The sequence below is a fragment of the Bombus flavifrons genome, chromosome 7 (genome assembly GCF_040668555.2).
Source record: "Bombus flavifrons isolate JBK064 chromosome 7, iyBomFlav1_principal, whole genome shotgun sequence".
NCBI classification, from domain to species: Eukaryota; Metazoa; Arthropoda; class Insecta; order Hymenoptera; family Apidae; genus Bombus; species Bombus flavifrons.
This window is the reverse complement of record NC_138448.1, coordinates 8543781-8562231: the sequence shown is the minus strand read 5'-3', so window position 1 is coordinate 8562231 and position 18451 is coordinate 8543781. Positions and strand designations below refer to the sequence as shown.

The window sequence follows — 18451 nt, the reverse complement described above, 5'->3', positions numbered from 1 at the left end:
TTAGATCTAAAAAATTCCGAGAAATAAAGTCAGATTCCAAAAAATATCTAAATAGTACAACCTCCTGCAAGATTATATTCTTCTGATATAAAATCGAGATTTTGACAAAAATTTTTTACTCCCGAAATACCTAGAAAATGATATTATTTCTAGGAATTTCAGGTTCCAAATACCTCTTATGCTATTTTATTCTTTTAATACTTACTAATATGTCGGAGACGAAAAGGACACCGGAACCCTCGCCGGAACCTCGGAAAAAGCTATGAACATGTAACGAAAGTAATTAAATAAAGTACTGTTACTCGATCTAGTCGTATTTGGTTTGCGATAGTAAAGCCTAGACCCAAGGCGACCATCTGTATAGTATGACCCTCATTAAAAGGATACCCATAGAGGTACCCGGCAGTAAAACACGCTAACGGTTCCTTCGGACAAAGAATATTAGATATTGAGGCACGTACACAGTACAAGTCCAGTTAGCCTAGGACCGGCTATAAAACCTGGGTTTTTTTGGTAATTAAGATGCTTCTAACGGACAAGTAGTCTTTGTCTCAAGTTGACCAATAGACAGCGACGTCAACTTCCCTCACTTCGAGAACGAGGGCTATCCTGGACGAGTCCGATGATTTCGTGTCCTGGGAGATACCCGCATCAGAGTTGCCCTCGGTGGCATGATTGAGACGAGATTCATTCATTCTGGAGAGCTCGCCTACGAAGGTAGTCGCGCCTTCTGATCCGAGTAAGTGCATCCCGTTGGTCGCGGATTCGTTAGGGACATAGGGATACCAATTCGATTATCGCGAGTGTAGTCACCGTCTTTGGTTGTCGCGTCTGGAGTGCTTGCTCACGGAATACGAGTTCAAGTACGCGGGATAAGGTCATGATGGCCGACTCCGAAGGAGGCTCACCAAACGCCCCCGGCCCTAGCTTGGGTCATTCTCCGACAAATATTTACAAATACTTTACAATACTCGAACTTTCTCATCATTTTTTATATTATAACTTATCCCTTAAATTTATGAGAATTGGAAATGATTTGAGAATTGTGGATGTTTGAAAGATTTTAAATAATTAAACGCTTTTTTCATTTGCAAAATAAGATTGTTTTATGCAATTCAATTCTCAAGTTTAGAATAATTGTGCAATCTTATAATTTCATAATTTTCTGCATAATAATTTGTATAATTGTGAAATTTACAATAATTTGATTCCATTGTTCGACTAATGGAGTTAAAACTATTTTATATGAAAATTGCGATCAAAATGCCACTCGTTTTCGAATCACCTGTTTTTCGTACAGCCCGATGCAAACACACATTTCCCCTTTTACAGTATATACACACCTTTCTCCCACCAAAAACACCAGAGAAAAAGATGTGCGTATAGTTCGACTGTTTGACCATTAGAGGCGGTAATTCGTGGAGCGTATATTTGGCTGAATGTCACCAATGCTTATCGGCGATTTTCTTATTCCCTATTCATCTCTAGTGTGCCAAGTGATTTCATCATTATCGTGATTCATTTGTGTCCAATTCCATTATTATCATATTTGATATATTTCTACAATCAGCGGAGGGAATAAATGTGCCCTTCAAGAAGTACTAGCCGGGCCGCGCGAAGGCTACATAAGGTTATGAATATTTAGCATTTCGAAAAGACCAGATCAGTGTGATACTGAAAACATCAAAAGTGATTTGGCACTATTCGCCGCAAAAATGACAGTTATGGATTTTTTTGGTTGTGCCTTTTTGGCTTTCGGTCCACCGTTGGCTATGTTTACATTTACTGTCGCAGCTGAACCTATTAGAATCATCATACTAATAGCCAGTGCCTTCTTTTGGTTAATTTCTTTATTGTTGTCATCGGTGCTTTGGTATGCTGTGGTGCCACTACAAAATCACCTCGCATTTGGACTTGTATTTTCTGTACTATTCCAAGAAGCATTCAGGTGAAATATTAAATTTACTTTCTCTTTAAAACACAATATTTTTTATATTCTACTTTCGCTTGAATTATTTGAAAGTTGATTTTTTTGTTATTTTTGTACAGGTATCTCTTATACTGGGTACTAAGGAAAGCCGAAAGAGGGCTAGATAAAGTAACAACAACACATGTAGCAGACAGCAGACACGTGTTTGCATATGTATGTGGTTTAGGTTTTGGTTTTATGAGTGGTGTTTTTGCACTAGTCAATGTCCTGGCAGATGCTGTTGGACCTGGAACAATGGGACTTCGACAAGGCACAGAGTACTTTTTTATAATATCAGCAGCCACAACTCTTTGCTTTATCTTATTACATACATTTTGGGGCGTTGTATTTTTCTCTGCTCTTGACAGAAAAAATTGGGGTCAAGTTATTTGGGTTGTTGGCTCACATTTGTTTGTGTCATGTATGACCCTATTAAATGTATATCAAGCTTACGTAGCTACCACTTTATCCGCTTATGTTGTTTTGATTATAACAACTGCACTTGCGTTCAAAGTTGCTGGTGGCAGACCCCAAAGTATAGTTCAGTGTTTTTCAAGACAGTAAAAGAGAAAACTTTTATAAGAAAGTTAAAATACAAGTAGTTGTGTTTGACCTGAATGAACATCACAGAATGATGAAGTTTTTTTTCCTTAGCCATTTGATTGCAAGGAGATTATTCATTGCTCTGATATACACTGTGTGTAAAAAGATATGATGTTAAATTAACAAACCATATCTTTGGTATTACTAAACAAGCCTATAACAATTAGGAATATATTCGTACAGATCCAATACATGTTAGACCTTACTTGAACTTTTACACTTGACCAAAATGGACATCTGTTAAGTGTACCAGTATTATTTATCTTTCAAATGTAATATTTTTCCGCAAAAACTTAAATGGTAATACGTTCTAGCACAGAATTCCTTGGTCAAACTGCTAGTCCGTCCCTTAACCCATCGAAACAATTGTATAACCAAGACGCGACGATGTTTCGATCTAAAATCGAATTATATTGAAATGTACGATATTTTGTTTGTATTGCAAAAAAAAGCAAAGTCTAAGATAAGTATGGATGTACATATGTAAGAATGTATACATATATAATGTATGTACATGTTCTATCAAACGGAAAGAGTAAATTTATGCATCAATCCCTGCCTTATATCAAAAAATAAAACTATTCAAAACAGGTTATACAAATGACGATAATACGTAAGGAATTGTTCAGTAGTTTTTGTATGTATATAAGATCCATTAATAATTGTAATTTAGGTGTTCAATATACATCTGTATATTTGGCATTGTGTTTCACTTACCATTTCATGGTTTATTATTCGATTCATATTACATTTCATATGTCATTCAAATAAAAACCATTTTTGTACAACTAAAGGTACATTTAATTATAATCCTTGTTCTCAATAACAAATACCACAGGATGAAATATCTCAGTTCGTTTAGGACAAGAAAGGGAAAACAACGAATTCGATTTTAAAAAGCATCAATGTTTTAATCGGTTTTTTTATTGAAAAAAGAGAAATTTGGAAAATAGAGTGAATCACAGTCGCAAGACTTATCACTCGAATAAATTCATCTATAATTCAATTATACAATAAAAAGGTGTAGAGAGTATATCAAAGGAAAAATAAATTCTGTATGCGTGATCACGTTTTTTCACCCTGTGGAACAATTAAATTCCTAATCAGTCATTGATAGTATCTAGGAGCTTGTTAAGGAAGCCATAAGTAATTCCATTTTATTTAAAAAATTTTTCCCTTCCATTTTATCCCACCGAACTTCTTTAAAAGAACCACCTAAATTTTCCCACTTTCTTTCTCTCACTAATTGTCCAGGAAAGAAATCTTTCCGAGGAGAATGAGCTATCGCAACTTGTACTCCCGTTTGCGGTTCACACCTAACAGCTATCATCCTAAAATCCCAATAATTATTTTAGATGTGACACATACATATATACATAGCCTTCTACTAAAACAAAATTAATAAATACCTATCGCCTATTGGTGAAGCTAAAATACAACTGCTAGCATTTCCTAGAGGTTCAACTGCCCCTAAACCAAGGTGTGAACTATTGGCTAAAAACTGCCATCCCATACATTTTGCCAATGCTTGTACTGCTGTTATTTGATGCTGATAGATCTGTAATAATATACTAAGTAATTACATACATATTCGATAAAGATTAAGAGAAAAGAAAAAAATGTGATTGTACCTGACAAAATATTAGGTCCCGTAATTCTTGAGGTTCATAACTCATATGCATTACTCTACCATCTCGGCAAACGCATTTCAAGGACTTCTCTCCTATATGAACAACAAGCGACGTTCGACATACTGTGTCGTATCCATGTGTTAAAATATTAATTTTTACACAAGATTGGGTAGGAGAATTTAACGCATTCCAATGAGAAACAATCAAAGGATCTTTTACTTCCTTTGCTATTGTATCTAAGACATACTCGGTACGTAATCGCATGAAATAATGTTGAGCTTGTTGAATAATTTGTTCTAAAAGAGTTTGACTCTTTGTCATTTCTAAAAGCTCATATCTGTCCGCGGCTGTTGGACCAGCTAAACATCTCCTTTTACTGGGTCCGAGAGGTCCGGAAGAAGGATGTGGAAATGGATGATGCGTATTTTTGTGATGAACTTCACGTAATAGCTGATGCAAAGAGTGTTCTAACACGTGGTCGTGATCGGTTTTATGAGGAGGAGGAGCGGCTGGTTTTTTGTCATTTCCCGTACTATGACAAAGTCCTATGATTAACTGAATCCCAGGCAACACCTAAAATTTTTTAATTTTGTATAGTATATCGTAAATAAATATGTATCATACATATCAATTAAGAGCAAAAAAGTATTTACTGTTGCCATTATTTGATTGCCGACAACCATGTGAGGTATAGGCGCACGTAAATGTACTGCTTCTCTCGCTAATTGACTGAACAATTCTTTGCAAAAAAGAACATTTTGTGCAGCTTCTAGTTTTTGCTGCCAGTGCATGTCTGCATTGGAGCTATGTGCACTGTTATTAAGTAAACTAATATTTGCACTACATAAATCTTCTTGGTCTATAAACAAAATTAATAATTCGACATTGATGTTATATGTTGTACATAAACACACTAATAAATGTATATTATACATACATACACTTACCTTTTTGACATAATACCTCTATGTAAGCAACACCCTGTAATTCACTAGGAATAGTAACTCTCAAAGCAGAAGCTTTAGAATTTGGAGGGTGGTTTTGACCTGGTACATTATTACCAGGACTTGGAGATGCAGGAGGACTTGTACTATTCTTCTCTTCCTCTTCTGCCTTAGTAACTTCAAACATTCCAGTCTGGGGGAATTTAGATCCAGCTAAAAAATTCATATTACTGAATGTGATACAATTAATTCTTAAATTAGACATTTAAATATATAAAAGATAACTATGAACCTGTTCTATAACTAAGATCACCAATGATCGAATTAGAAACTTTTTTCAAACGCCAATTTTGTCTCAATCTCAGTAATTCAATATGGAAATCTGGGGTTGATCTATTTCTCGCTAGTTCATTCTGGCAGTTTTTTAACCTGTCAGCACCCATCATAATGACAGACGCAGCTCCAGCCAGTGCTTTTTTTCTAGCATATAATTGCAGCATAGGCTTTACTTCTGGTATATCTTGAGGCACAGGATCAAGAACCATATAATGCTTCTCTTTTGCTATTGCAAGAACATCAGCTAACACACATACTTCTGTCAATGCATTTCTGCAAATAAAATTATCATAGTCTTTTACATCGATAGAGTCATGTTCAAAAAATATTCAATAATGTATTGCCTTAGTTTATTTCTAACGCTATCCCATGGCCATAAAGATGATTGAAAGGAAGCTGAATCTTTTGCATCTTCTTCACCCTTTTCCCCACCCTCAGTTTCCTTTTTAATATCTTCACCATTGGTTTTGCTAAAGTCGATCTTTTGCGCAATTTTTGCCAAGTTTTCAGACAATGTAAGGGGTCTAAAAAAATGATAGATTATTATAATTAATTACTTTATAATACGTTATGTTACAAAATATAAATAAAATGTTATTTTAATTCTGAGGTTAGGTGAACATATAATAAGTTCATTTACTACTATTTCTATCGATAACCAATTTTTTGTTTAATTTTAGTAAACGTTAGAAGGACAAACTACGTACGCTTGGTAGATTTCTTGGCCATCGTAAGTAATTTCTTGAATTTGATTCTCGATCGGTGCTTCTACAGAGATATTCACTGAATACGCCATTCTTGTTTTCTTAAAGTACAATTGCTACTATGAAGAATGAATGACTGCATATGACGTAAAAAGTTCTCTATCCCACAGTTAAATTCCCTAGTGAAGTCAAAATTAAATTTTTAACTAGAACAGAGTATTTAATATTTAAATACCATCATAATTATCATCAATAAATGTACATTCAAATATTATTACCTAAGAAGAACTTAATTAGAATAACAAATAAAATAATACTTTTTCTATAGATAAATAGATTCAGTAATATTTAAGAACGCAGCGTAATACTTCAATGATTTTTAGAAAACGTAAGTTTTGCCGGGATTTTGATCCTTCCACCTGCAAAAACACTAAACATTCAGGCGTGAAAGAGGAATTATTAGAAATTTTTAATACGATTATAATTGTTATATCATTATGTCTAAAGTGAATACATTGTACAATTATTTTATTTCGCCTAAAACTCCTAAAACTCCTAAACAATCGAATAATAAGCCTGATGAAAAACCTAGCACGCCGAAAAGACCAAGAGAACAATGGAACAAAGGTATATAACACAAATAGTTCACGTCTAAATAATTAATTTATTATAGCAATACAATAGAATGAAAGCAATAGAACATGCGATGAAAAACATATTGTATGTAACTTTGAGCCACATGTGTTGTTGCATTGTAACATTAAACATAAAATTAAAATAGGACATTTCACAGAAAAGATTCATAATATTTACGAAAAATCTATTCAATGTAAAAGTTTCTCACCGTAGCTGATATAATAAATGTATTGTGTATGCTAAATTAGCGAATAAATATTTCATAAGTGATGTAACATATTATTTATGATATATATAGCAAGGAATCCAAGCAAAGGAAAAGAAAATATAGATGTCAAAGATAAAAAAAATGTCTCTAAAGATGATGATGACGAAGAAGAAGAAATGGAAGAAAAGGAACCAATACAGCCAAAAAAGCGAAGATTGATTATCCCTGATGAAGAGTCTGGAGAAGATTCTGGTGATGAATTTAAGCCTGGTTTGTGTTTTTTGTTGCAATTGTGTCATAATCTCTTATTTGTTTTAGAAGAAAAAATATATTTGATTTCATTTTCATATAGATCCAGAAGATGAATCAGAAGATTCTGATTCAGTATCTGAAGGAGTTAGTGAAAGTGAGCCACCAACAGCAAGTGAAGAGGAATCTCCAGAGGTAAAAGAGTAATTACAAGAAAAAAGATTTGCATACTAATCGATTAATATAAATTAAATTTTAGAAGAAAATAAAATTGGCTAAAGCTCCTAGAAGAAAACCGGAAATAAGTACAATGAAAAATACCAAAGATGTAAGGTCATAGCTATAAATTCTCCTTTTTATTAAATACATATGTATATTACTTAATCAATTAAAATTCACTTAGGCTAAAAAAGAATCAAAACCACAGCAACAAAATCAAACCAAAGGTTCGGACAGTGTTACAGAATCTTGGCCACATTTAAAGTATGATTTCCTTCAACCAAATAAAATACGAGATATTCGTAGAAAACCACCAAGCGATCCAGATTATGATCCTAAAACTCTTTATGTTCCTCAGGATTTCTTGAATCAACAAACTCCAGTAAGATAGAAATTTAAATTTTCTTAATACAAGTATTATTTGATGCACCTTACATTATATGATTTTATTTAGGCCATGAGACAATGGTGGGAATTAAAAAGCAAACATTTCGATTGCGTTCTTTTCTTTAAAGTAGGAAAGTTTTACGAATTGTATCATATGGATGCTGTAATTAGTGTCAATGAAATCAATCTTACATATATGAGAGTAAGTCACTTGTATTACTTTATATGTATGTTAAAAACACTAGAATAAACTTGATTAATTACAGGGAGAATTTGCGCATTCGGGATTTCCAGAAATTGGATATGGTCGTTTCTCAGCAAGTCTCATAGAAAGAGGCTACAAAGTGGCCAGGGTAGAACAAACAGAAAATCCAGACATGATGGCGCAACGTTGTAGCAAAAGTATAATTCCAAAAGCATATTGCATGTATTTTAAAATTATCAATCGCAATTTAATTTTATTTATTGCTTTATTTACTGAAAAGTGACTAGGCCAACAAAGTTCGACAAAGTAGTTAAACGAGAAATTTGTCAAATAAGCAGTAAAGGTACAAGAGTATACACTCCACAGGATGTAGAAGCATCTACGGCAAATTCCAATTATTTGCTATCACTAGTTGAAAAATGTCCATCTGGTTCAAACACATCTCATTATGGAGTGTGTTTCTTAGATACTACAATAGGAGACTTCTATCTCGGTCAATTCGAAGACGATCGGTGCAATTCTAGAGTACTAACTTTGCTCGCTCATTATCCACCGGTTCATGTAAGTTGTTTTAAAATCGTAATTAAAATTAGATAATTGAGTTGATTCTATATTTAGGTGGTTTATGAACGAGGTAATTTGTCTCAAAAGACCCTAAAAATCTTAAACAACACTTTAGCAGCATGTATTAAAGAACCACTTTTACGCGAATCTCAATTTTGGTCATCTTCGACTACGTTAAAAGTAAGTATAATGGTACTAAATGTTCAAAAATGCTAAGATCTGATTTTGTTTGTAAATTCTTTTCTTTTCTAACTTGCAGAATCTTCATGAAGGAGAATACTTCAAAAGTTCAGACTCTCAGTTTCAATGGCCTGCAGGCTTACAACCGTATCTTAACCAAAGTAAACATTTCTAATACATCTTCTCAACGAAAGTTTGATTCCTATTGACGTTCCAATTTTTATTTTTTTAGATGATACTTTAGGTTTAACTTCTGCTGATGATAAAGAGTTAGCAGTGCATGCCTTAGGTGGATGTGTATACTTACTCAAAGAATATCTGCTTGAACAGCAATTATTGGCACAAGGACGTTTTAAAACATATACTCCGCCAGATTTTTCAAATGAGAAATCTGTGGCTTCAAACTTTGCAAATAATATGGTGACTACGAATTTCATTACTTAATTGCACATATGAAAGTAAACAATTTAATGTATATAATTATTAGGTTTTAGATGCTATTACGATTAATAATTTGAGAATATTCGGCGAAGGTTCTCTCATGAAAACACTGGATCGTTGCTGTACTGCATTCGGGAAGAGGTATATTTAAAATAAATATAAACATTTTATTTTTTTTTTAAATCAAATATATTTAATTATAGGTTATTGCGAGAATGGATTTGCAGACCATCCTGTCGGAAAAACGTTATAATCGAACGTCAACAAGCTATACAAGAATTAATGGATAATACAGAGGTGATGCAAAATGCTCGTAGTATATTAGCAGGACTCCCTGATCTTGAAAGATTATTAAGCAAGTGAGTTCGAGCTATTATTGGAAGTTAGGAAGATCATTCATAAAAAAATATTTAAACACAAAATTTCATAATAATTTTAGGATCCATGCACAAGGAAATGCGGCGAAAATGAATAATCATCCAGACGGCAGGGCGATTATGTTCGAGGGTCAAACGTATTCAAAGAAAAAGATTGCAGATTTTATTGTTACTCTGAGTGCGTTCGAGGATGTTCTAAAAATTGTTGCTTTGTTCGAAGGTAATTGCGTTATTTATAATTACAATTTAAAATTACCGCAGTGGGATTGAAAAATAGATCACCTTCTTTTTAGATTTCAAGAGTACTATAGTAAGTCGATGTACTAAAATAGAGCCGGATGGCGAGTTTCCTTCATTAAGAGAATCATTAGATTATTTCAAGGTAATTAATATCGATTCTACTTAGTGATAGTTATTAAATGATATATAAATGTACAATAATATATGTATACTTTAGACCGCATTCGATCACGAAGAAGCCAAAAAAGTAGGCTGTATTGTCCCAAAGAGAGGAGTCGATAGTGAGTACGATTCTGTTTTGATAGAATTGGATGATGTAAAGGCAGATGCCCAAGAGTACCTTGAAAAGCAAAAAAAGCACTTCGGCGTGAAAGTCACGTTTCATGGATCGGATAAGAAACGTTATCAAATCGAGATTCCAGATTCTCAAATAAAGAAAATTGGTGCCGGGTATGAGCTTCAATCACAAAGGAAAGGATACAAACGCTATTACACTGCCGAGACTAAGGTTTCATCTTTCTCTAGAATGATACAATACGTTCAAAAAATAAATAAAAGAAGACACTAAAATATTTTTGCAGGAACTTTTAAGTCGACAAATAAACGCTGAAGAACACAGAGATAAAGTACTAAAGGATTTAAACAGAAGAATATTTGCAAAATTTAGCGAGAAGTATGATATGTGGAATATGGCGGTTTATAAGTTGTCTGTCTTGGATGTTCTTATCTCTTTGGCAGAATACGCTCTCAGCGGAGATATGTGTATACCAGAAGTTAATGATGGCACAGACGAAAGGGTAATTTGTAATTCGCTATTATAATATTAATATAATTCACTGTTTCGTATATTTAAATATGTCGAAAATTGCTAAAAAGATTATTCTTTTGGTAGGTATTTATCGATATTCGAGACGGATGGCATCCATGTATTATCTCTGATACATTTATACCAAATAACACTTTACTAGGAACTGAAAATTCTGCTTCTTTTATGATTCTTACTGGACCGAATATGGGTGGTAAATCAACATTGATGCGTCAGGTCGCCCTTCTTACTATAATGACGCAAATTGTACGTTTTAGTAATATATAACGTGTTGAGCTATGAACGAAACATTAATTTTTGTATTTCTCATAGGGAAGTTACGTCCCTGCAAGTTCCTGCCGTTTGACATTAGTGGATCGTATTTTCACAAGGCTCGGCGCAAATGATGATATTCTAGCTGGTCAGAGTACGTTCTTGGTAGAGTTGAGCGAAACTGCTGCGATATTACAGCACGCTACGCCATACTCGCTAGTGTTGCTTGATGAATTAGGTAAAAATTATTTACGTTTAATTAAAATTGCAATATAATTAACATATTAGTAAATTTAATATTTTACTATCAATAGGTCGTGGTACGTCGACGTATGACGGCACGGCAATAGCTGCTTCAGTTGTGAATGCACTTACAAAATTGAGTTGCCGTACTCTATTTTCGACACATTATCATTCTTTGGTAGAAGATTATAAGAACACAAAGGAAATTACATTAGCCCATATGGTAAATATAAATCGTGCATTTTTCAAAATTTTGTTTATTTGTTACTTAACTTTTTTGAGGTATTTTTAGCATTTTTATTTTACTTTTCATAGGCATGTATGGTAGAAAATGAGGAACAGGATGAAGTGTCTCAGGAAACAGTAACATTTTTATACAAACTTAGCGAGGGAGCTTGTCCGAAATCATACGGTTTTAACGCTGCTCGATTAGCTGGCGTCCCATCTGTAATTACAAACAGAGCGCATGAGATCTCAAAGAAACTCGAACAAGAGACAAATTATAAACATCTCTTCACCAGCCTATGTAAGGCGAATGGAACAGCCATAAGGGATTTAATCGCTGCAATGTGAAACGAAACCAATTGATATCGAATAATTACTGACATATTTAGTTTGTAATTTCAGTTCCGCTACGATATTACATATTTTTTACATTCTATATATTTATTATGTTTTGTTATAGATTGCCATTACTATTTGATATTACTGTGTATTTTATAATAAAATTATTTGAAACGCTACCTCATGGTGTTAGTTCCACGTTGGGAATGGGGGGATAAAAAATAATAATTAATAAAAGAGATAACAATTGTTGCTTACAAAATTTTATTAATTAATGCCAGAGTACAAAAAGGCTACTTATGAGACGAGAATACGATGCAATACAAACAATTTTTTACTCACACCAAAACGATGAAGAAATGTCATTTCTTCTGTCTTTCTTTTTTTTTATTTTTTACTTCGAGCGTAAGAAAAATCGTGTGCACGAGAGTCTTACCGTGAAATAATAAATACAATTCCTTATGCGTTATCGTGAAACAAGGAAGAAGCAGGTAGTGAACGACTATAAAAAAAATGAATGATTATTGGTTATTTCGACAGAGTTACGTTGTGTCTCTGCTTTAAGAAGACCGTAAGTGATACAGTGATAAATAGGATCCACGTAAATCCTAACCGTTTATGTATGTTGATAAATCGAACGATTAAGGATTATCTGAATGTATAATGGATTACTACAATATGATTAGTAAAATTGCAATCTTCTCTATTTTAAATATGGGTAGGTATTTATGCATCCGTGTGCAAAAGCGGTCTTTTTTCTCTTCCTCTCCTTTATTTGAATGAACGTAGAAACTTAAAAACAAACGAGAAATAAAAAGGAACTGTGCTCTCTATAAAATGTTACGTAGAATGGCGTATTTAATTCATGCAGAAGAAAAAACTATATACGGTTATTAAAAAGGCACAGAAATTAAGAAAGCACTTGACCTTATTTCTTTTTTTATGGATTACACATATAATGTAGTTTTATAATCATTATTAATATTAATATTATTATTATTAATATTATTATTACCTTTTCTTTTCTTCTTTCGAATAATATATGCCTACTTCTAATATACAATTCCGAGGTTTCGTCGAACGTTTTCTAGTTTTTTTTTCTTTTTTTTTTATAAGTATTCATTATTATATTCGTGAATTGAGGGCTATCTCTCTTCTACTCTCTGGACGTTCGCGTTATTTTTTTCTTTTCATTTAATTTTTCGCTATTCATCAATTACAAATTACGATTTGTTTTCCTTATCCGAAGAAAAAACCAACCGACAGCAGTCTATCAACTCAAAGAAGCGTGGTTCTTGACGCTCGCTTCCGATTTCTCGCCTTCCAGAATTTGGCAGGATTCATTTTCTCATTCGAACCATCGTTTCTTTCTTTCTTTTTTTTTCTTTCTTTCTTCCTTTCTTTCTTTCTTTCTTTTGTTTTACTTAAACATATTCGAATGTAAAAGAAGTACAAACTACGAACATAACATCCTCGAAAGTTCTTAGAATAAAAATTGAAATCTTGATAACTCACATTCGACAACTTCTGCCAAATTTTATGCTCTAAACCTCCTCCTCTACCCTTCCTACGTGATACAGAAATTAACTCTATATAACATTAAGAATGAACGATAGAAAACACGAACCGAAGCTCAACTTTGAAATAACTGTAAATTCTAACAAAGGAATATCACCCAACTGAAAATTACGAGATCTTGATGAAACCTTGAACACAAGGTAGAGCATCAAAAAATATTACGTATTTTTCCCCAGCTGCCGAAATTCATATTTAGAAATTGGGAACAATCCACAAAACGGGACATGAAAAATTTATTTACTCAAACGTATCAATAATGATCAATCTTAGCTCTTAAAGGTATTTACTTTCCAAAATAATTGACCAAATACATTTTCCATCCCCCATAAATGATATTGTTTTCTCCCGTAAATGAATTTAAACAACTAAGGAAACGAAAGAAAAGCATCTGATATTTTTCAACGATCGATTTGTATCCGAAGCTACATTAAAATCTAAGATTTCAAGTCGAGTGATCTCCCGTGTAAAATTCAAGATCTAAGATCGACTTCAAGCTACTGCCTATAAAGAACAAAAAGGATAGAAACGGGAAGAATACGGTTCGTCTAGAAGAATTCCTCAGAAAAAGAATACGTAAATGCGGTTAATTAATCTTCGCTTTCTTAATCGAAACAAGAAACCAATCGCTCCTAAACTGAATATTTTTACTACTGTAGTAATTGTTTAACTGGAGGATCCGGTTTTCTTTCGAATTTGCCAGTACTGGAAGGGTTTTTCTGGCGCCAATCGAAAGGAGGATGTCGATCAGCGGTTGTCCATGAGGCCACATTTTTACCATAGTCCGGATGAGTATCCACCGGGTGGCACGCGTGTACGTGCCGGAACCTTCGCTGCCGGCGACGTGTCGTTCGACTTCTCGCTGGAATTCGAGCTGGACGTTCCGTTTTGCACGGCAGGCCCGTTGTTCTGTGACTCTGCGTAGCCAGTTCCGGTTACCGGGTTACCATCTACGAAGAATATTTGCCTTTTTCAGTCGACATTCTGAGATCAAAGTTGTGGGATCGAGGTTCTTCATTAGGACAATTTTGGTATATTTAGATGATATTTGAGGATTTAGAGGAGAAGTGGTCTAAGCGACGAAATCATTAATTTGAGGAAATATATTTGGGGTACAGTCGGATTTTGATAGAGACACTTATACATCTTTAAACATTAATCGCGTGTAATAAGGAATTTTGTTTGCTTTTGAGAAAACACATAGATTTATTATATTTTCTTATTCGAATTTGAAGGCTGGAAATAATAAATTAGATTATTTGGTAGTAGAAAAAAAGAGTAAAACGAGACAAAATTTAAAAAGTAAAATATATGAGGGTTAAAATACAAAGACTTGGAAATTTCTGACGAAATCGTCTAGGTAAATTTTATGTATCGATACTTTTATTTATTTCGATTTTGAGAAATAATGCACTTGTACCACTTCTTCACTGATTTTCATCGGGATCAATCGATCGAAAGCTGATGGACTCTGGAATGATACGATAAGCGAATCACGAAACACTGAATAATTGGTTGAAGATTTCTTTGTCTTATGACTCACCGTCTCTGTTTCCCTATATCACACTATTGCAATATACGATGATGTGGTAATTTTGTGTACTTGATATATTTGTACGATATTTTTATTTTGATCGAAATCAACCGATTTTAATTGGTCAAAAGTCTATGAAATCTGAAAACATGTATATGCTAGGATGAATCACGAAACGTTATATAATTAATTTGCTTCTTGTGATAACGAAGACTTGATGATTTCATTGTCTATCTTGAACTGATCTAATTTGATTTGATTAGAATGTTATTGTTCCATGATCAGCTTGAAGATTTTCAAATGTAAGTGGTGTCTTTTTGCATAAGATTATACTCAGTCTCTTCTATTCTGAATTCTAGGAAATCCTTTTGTTCTACAACGTTCATTTTCGAGACCTCGATAAATTCCAAAAAGACTATACATTACACCTGTAAGCCTCGACCATTATGAACTCTAAAAAACGAAACTACATTCTAATAACTCCCAATTTTCTCCTTTATTTTCTCATTGCTATGATTCCTATGGAATTTTCTATTTAATTCTATGGAAATCGATTTCGTATTACTCGCATGCAATTATTATCAGGAGTATAAAAAACCAGGAAAACGTTATCGATTACCGTTAACACTTAATTAAAACAGGCTAAAAAACAATAAACAAAAAAAGAGGCGTATTAACCAATTTATAACGGTTATCATGCATCCTTAGTTTTTTATACGCCTGATATCCACCGTGTGTTTGTATAACACCATCATAGAGATATATCGAGATTTCACGCGAAATCCACATGCTGGCTCTCTCCCTTCGTGATTTTTCTTCGACATTTCCCGTACACGCCCGTGAAAGGGGGACAGGGACACGCAGGTAATTTACTCGACAGGCAATTAAGCGTAAAACGTAAGGAACAACCAGTCGGTTTCGATGCACTGATAAAGAACGATCGGATATAAAATATTCGTGAGAGCTACTCTGCAGAACTTACGCTACGCAAGACAAGGAATGTGTAGGTAATCGTCTACTACGTATAACACGAACTTACCGTACTATATTACAGACTATTTTGTATGAGTGTGAGTGTTGACCTATGGAAACTTGTCGGGGTATTTGCTTGAATTCTATGCTTCTAGTAGAGATCTTCTTTCTTTTCATTTTTCTTTCTTTTTTTTTTTTTTTTTCTTTTATTTTTGACTGAAGTAATTTTTGAGTTGAATTCGAGCAAATCTGAGACATTGTGAGGATATATATATAAGGTGATTATATAAATTAGAATGGATTTTAATTTTAGATGGCAATCGAGAATATTATGGTAAGAGTATCGTTTTGTATTGAAGTTAATTTTTTAGGAATCTTCTAATTTTACTAAAACGTTCATTTAATTTCAGAAAAATGAAATAGCTTTTAATTTGGGATATTTTGCGGATTTCTCTCAAATTCTCGATTACCTTCCATCTGTATGGATAAGTTATAGGGATTTTTAAACATATTGTTCTTTTCAGGGGAATACAAATTACAAATAAAGTAAGTAAAAATTAGGACTAAACATAAGGACCGTTACTCCGAATCTGAAATTAATACCAAATAACACATATACACATATACAAAAGAAAAAAGAAACACATTGTACTCGTAAAGAAAAGAAACGCATAAAGGAATATCATAAATCCAATCCTCTTCGTCTGCAGCAAGAAATACACAGAAATTATCGGTCGACCAAGGCTATATAAGGAAAAGAAACTATAAAGTAAAAGAGTGAAAGCTGAAACATCAACTCGTAAAAAAATCAAATTTATATCTTTTGCCTTTTTTTTCCAGTACTGTACAAAACTACCGGAGGATGACTCGCGTAAAAATAATTTATCAATAAACTTGCTTTTTGTTCGATGACTCGCCACGTAACTTATTAAACACATCCTTATCTGCATAATTCACAAGTCATGTCAAAAGTATATCACGATCGTTTTCAACAAGCAATTACCAAGAATCTCTTCTTATTCACACTATGATAATGTGACTTAATCAAATCACGTAGTGAGTCACAACCTTTCTGATTCATCCCCAAACGTACGTCAAATCGTACTAAGCGCCCCCTCCTCCCCCGCCAGACAATGACAAAATTTCCAGACCACGTTCAATCAAATATGCATACAAAACCCTCCTGCTATTCTAATCAAAATAAAGTAGACCCCACTTGCTCGTGAATTTATCCCATATTTTCCTTCGTGAATCGGGGGTCGAGACCATACAAACCTTGATAATACCACACGCCAACCATTCTGCTATTTATATTCAACCCTCCTATTAACCTACGTTGTATTGCATTTTTTTACTTCCATGCGTTTATACTTAATTCCGATAAATTTTCATATTTCTAAATTTCCAAATCTCCAATTACCCAAATTCTCTCTGGAAATTCTCAAATTTTCAAACTTACAAATGTTCAAATTGCCAAAGTTTCGGATCCTTTTATCTTCCAAGATCTAGTTTCGTATTGTTCGTCGAATAATTCGACTTTCACGCGTATTATTTCGCTGTTTAAGCCGTAGTAAATTATTTCATGACAACAGTGGTCTAAACTCTCGAGGTGCCGCTGAAGAACGATGACCTTCGGCAATTTTGTACAGTACTACGGAATCTCCTCTTCTGTCGTTACCTGCTCGATGAAAAACTAATCAAATGGAGTTTCTCACGTGTCTCGAAGTTTCTCGAGGAAGAGGATAGAACAAATAATTTCACGTGGATGAAAATAATAAAATTTATGTTTGAATGTCGATGTAAAAGGGCGAAAGACATGATTGATTGTCTTTAACAAAAAGAAAAAAGAGAGAAAGAAGAGAGTAAAATTGAGAAAAAACAAAAGAAGAGTGGGTAAACGTTACCTCGACACCTTCGTGCGCTGCGCCTCACGGGCGTCACGTCAACTCCGTCTCCGGTGACCGGGTTGCGAGTTAAGCAGGATGATCCACCTGCCAGGGTTCGAGCGGGTAGGAAGGCGCAGAGGACGACAGTTTCACAGCCGGTGCACGCAAAGCGACACGCGCCAGAATTTCACCACCACCACCACCACCACCACCCCCATGCACCGACACACAGGTAGCAAAACCCACATCACCGTCACCCAACCGTGTTTATATGTTAGTGGGCGCGACTGTTCGCATGAACCAATTCGAGATACTACGATCTTTTAGTTATCTTAATTTTGGGGGGTGAGGGACAAACGGTGAAAAGAATAATCGAAAAGTTAGAGAGTGTTCGGATATTTAAATTTACAGATCTCCGAATTTCTAGATTTTTGAATCTTTAAATATTTAAATCCTTAAATTTTTCAATCTCTGAATATTGGAATCTTCGTGAACACCTAAATCTTTATATTACTGAATTTTTGAATCCTTGAATCAAATCAGTTGTCTTGAAAGAATCTTTCAATATTCAAATCTTAAAATTTCTGAATCTTTGAGTATGAAATATAATTGGAATAGTAACGCGAGTAACTGGAATTCGTCCATGCGAAGAGGAACGAGTACGAACATAATAGAAAACCAAGAGTATTGTACTATATTACGTTTG

The 18451-nt window shown here is 33.9% G+C and overlaps 4 protein-coding genes across 8 annotated transcripts in view; 2 read left to right on the top strand and 2 right to left on the bottom strand.

The window, feature by feature from the left end:
• Positions 1-1403: 1403 nt before the first annotated feature.
• On the top strand, positions 1404-4133 carry aph-1 (gamma-secretase subunit Aph-1). Its single transcript, XM_069117327.1, has 2 exons — positions 1404-1948; positions 2050-4133. Exons 1-2 carry the CDS (start codon positions 1716-1718, stop codon positions 2531-2533), a joined length of 717 nt encoding a protein of 238 aa, XP_068973428.1. The 5' UTR covers positions 1404-1715; the 3' UTR covers positions 2534-4133.
• Positions 3693-6346, bottom strand: MED17 (mediator complex subunit 17). Its single transcript, XM_069117281.1, has 8 exons — positions 6191-6346; positions 5828-6007; positions 5440-5756; positions 5151-5360; positions 4857-5062; positions 4204-4776; positions 3982-4130; positions 3693-3903 (listed from the first exon to the last, which is right to left on the bottom strand). Exons 1-8 carry the CDS (start codon positions 6277-6279, stop codon positions 3693-3695), a joined length of 1935 nt encoding a protein of 644 aa, XP_068973382.1. The 5' UTR covers positions 6280-6346.
• A 221-nt stretch (positions 6347-6567) lies between these two features.
• Msh6 (DNA mismatch repair protein Msh6) lies at positions 6568-11951 on the top strand. Its single transcript, XM_069117273.1, has 21 exons — positions 6568-6814; positions 7122-7301; positions 7384-7475; positions 7540-7608; positions 7684-7881; positions 7954-8088; positions 8153-8288; positions 8372-8652; positions 8710-8835; positions 8915-8996; positions 9068-9255; positions 9323-9417; positions 9480-9635; positions 9716-9873; positions 9947-10035; positions 10111-10401; positions 10475-10690; positions 10786-10965; positions 11032-11209; positions 11286-11437; positions 11530-11951. The coding sequence occupies exons 1-21, from the start codon at positions 6685-6687 to the stop codon at positions 11785-11787; spliced, it is 3390 nt and encodes a 1129-aa protein (XP_068973374.1). The 5' UTR covers positions 6568-6684; the 3' UTR covers positions 11788-11951.
• Positions 11952-12025: 74 nt separating this feature from the next.
• Positions 12026-18451, bottom strand: part of Jupiter (microtubule-associated protein Jupiter) — an 87962-nt gene continuing 81536 nt past the window's right edge. For 4 of the 5 annotated variants that reach the window (XM_069117317.1, XM_069117318.1, XM_069117316.1 and 1 more), the window contains 2 exons: positions 17764-17850; positions 12026-14303 (listed from right to left, as the gene is read on the bottom strand). In XM_069117317.1, coding sequence (XP_068973418.1) covers positions 14128-14303; positions 17764-17850 — 263 coding nt within the window. In that variant the 3' untranslated portion in view covers positions 12026-14127. The remainder of the gene's footprint in view (positions 14304-17763; positions 17851-18451) is intronic. The other variant, XM_069117320.1, reaches the window with a different exon arrangement.